Raw genomic sequence first — 932 nt, 5'->3', positions numbered from 1 at the left:
GCTCCATAAAGGTTGTTAACTCACTTAAGCCTCCCATCTACCATGCTAATTGCTAGCATGTCTTTTTTTGTATCATGTTACACATGTTTGATCACATCATCACCAGTAATCTGTTACCATAAAAAAAAGGAAAAACACTCAAAAGTTTTAGCACGCCGAATTGTTTTTCCAATGAAAACAGAAGAGCTTCAGAAATAAACTGTCCTTCTGTGGGAGATGCATTTAGATAAAACTGAATATTTTTGCAGTTTTAATTCAATTTAAATCTTGTTTCCATTTCTGAAACGATTACAGAGGGTTAAGAGTTTTAAAAAATTCCATTTACGTTTTGATCCACCTCTGGTCATTCATACACATTCGCCTGTAAAGCAGAGTTTATTACAGCCTCTTTGAAAATGAATCAAGAATGATGATGATGTCAAAGTGATGAAATGTGGACCCTTGTTTTGTGTTTCTCATCACGTGTTCCTGCAGTCGGATCGGGGAGAATCTGGAGCAGGCCCTGCCCAGCCTCAGAGAGCTGGTTCTCACCAACAACAACATCCAGGAGCTGGTGAGGCATCTTTCTACATTCTTCTGACTTTATTTATTTTAAAGTATTCCGGCCACAGGCTGGATTTCCGTCTCGTAGCGATTGCCCATCGGTAAAAAAAAAAAATAACTCGAAAATACACTTTAAATAAAAAAAATAAAAATAAAAAAAATCAAATCCCCTTTGTATTTGTCAGCCAAAGGTAGCAAAGGAGCGCTCTGAAACTAACAGTATTAGCCAGTCAGAAGAAGAAGGGGGCGGGTCTTAGGAAAGGGTGTACCTCCTCCTCTCGTTTCTTGCTCAAGTCGCCAGATAGATTGTGGTTCAGTGCTGAAGTTCTACATGGAAAGTCACCTTGCGCTGTTTATGGCTCCATTCAACGGAGAGCCGTGTAAAAAGT

General features: G+C 39.3%; 1 protein-coding gene across 1 annotated transcript in view; it reads left to right on the top strand.

Moving 5' to 3' along the window:
• Positions 1-932, top strand: part of snrpa1 (small nuclear ribonucleoprotein polypeptide A') — a 17,646-nt gene that overhangs the window by 10,921 nt on the left and 5,793 nt on the right. The window contains exon 3 of the mRNA XM_015396531.1: positions 475-553. Coding sequence (XP_015252017.1) covers positions 475-553 — 79 coding nt within the window. The remainder of the gene's footprint in view (positions 1-474; positions 554-932) is intronic.

Source organism: Cyprinodon variegatus, unplaced genomic scaffold (assembly GCF_000732505.1).
Source record: "Cyprinodon variegatus isolate N-32 unplaced genomic scaffold, C_variegatus-1.0 Scaffold803, whole genome shotgun sequence".
Classification (NCBI taxonomy): Eukaryota; Metazoa; Chordata; class Actinopteri; order Cyprinodontiformes; family Cyprinodontidae; genus Cyprinodon; species Cyprinodon variegatus.
Note: the sequence above shows the minus strand (reverse complement) of the source record. Positions and strands in the feature narration are given on the sequence as shown.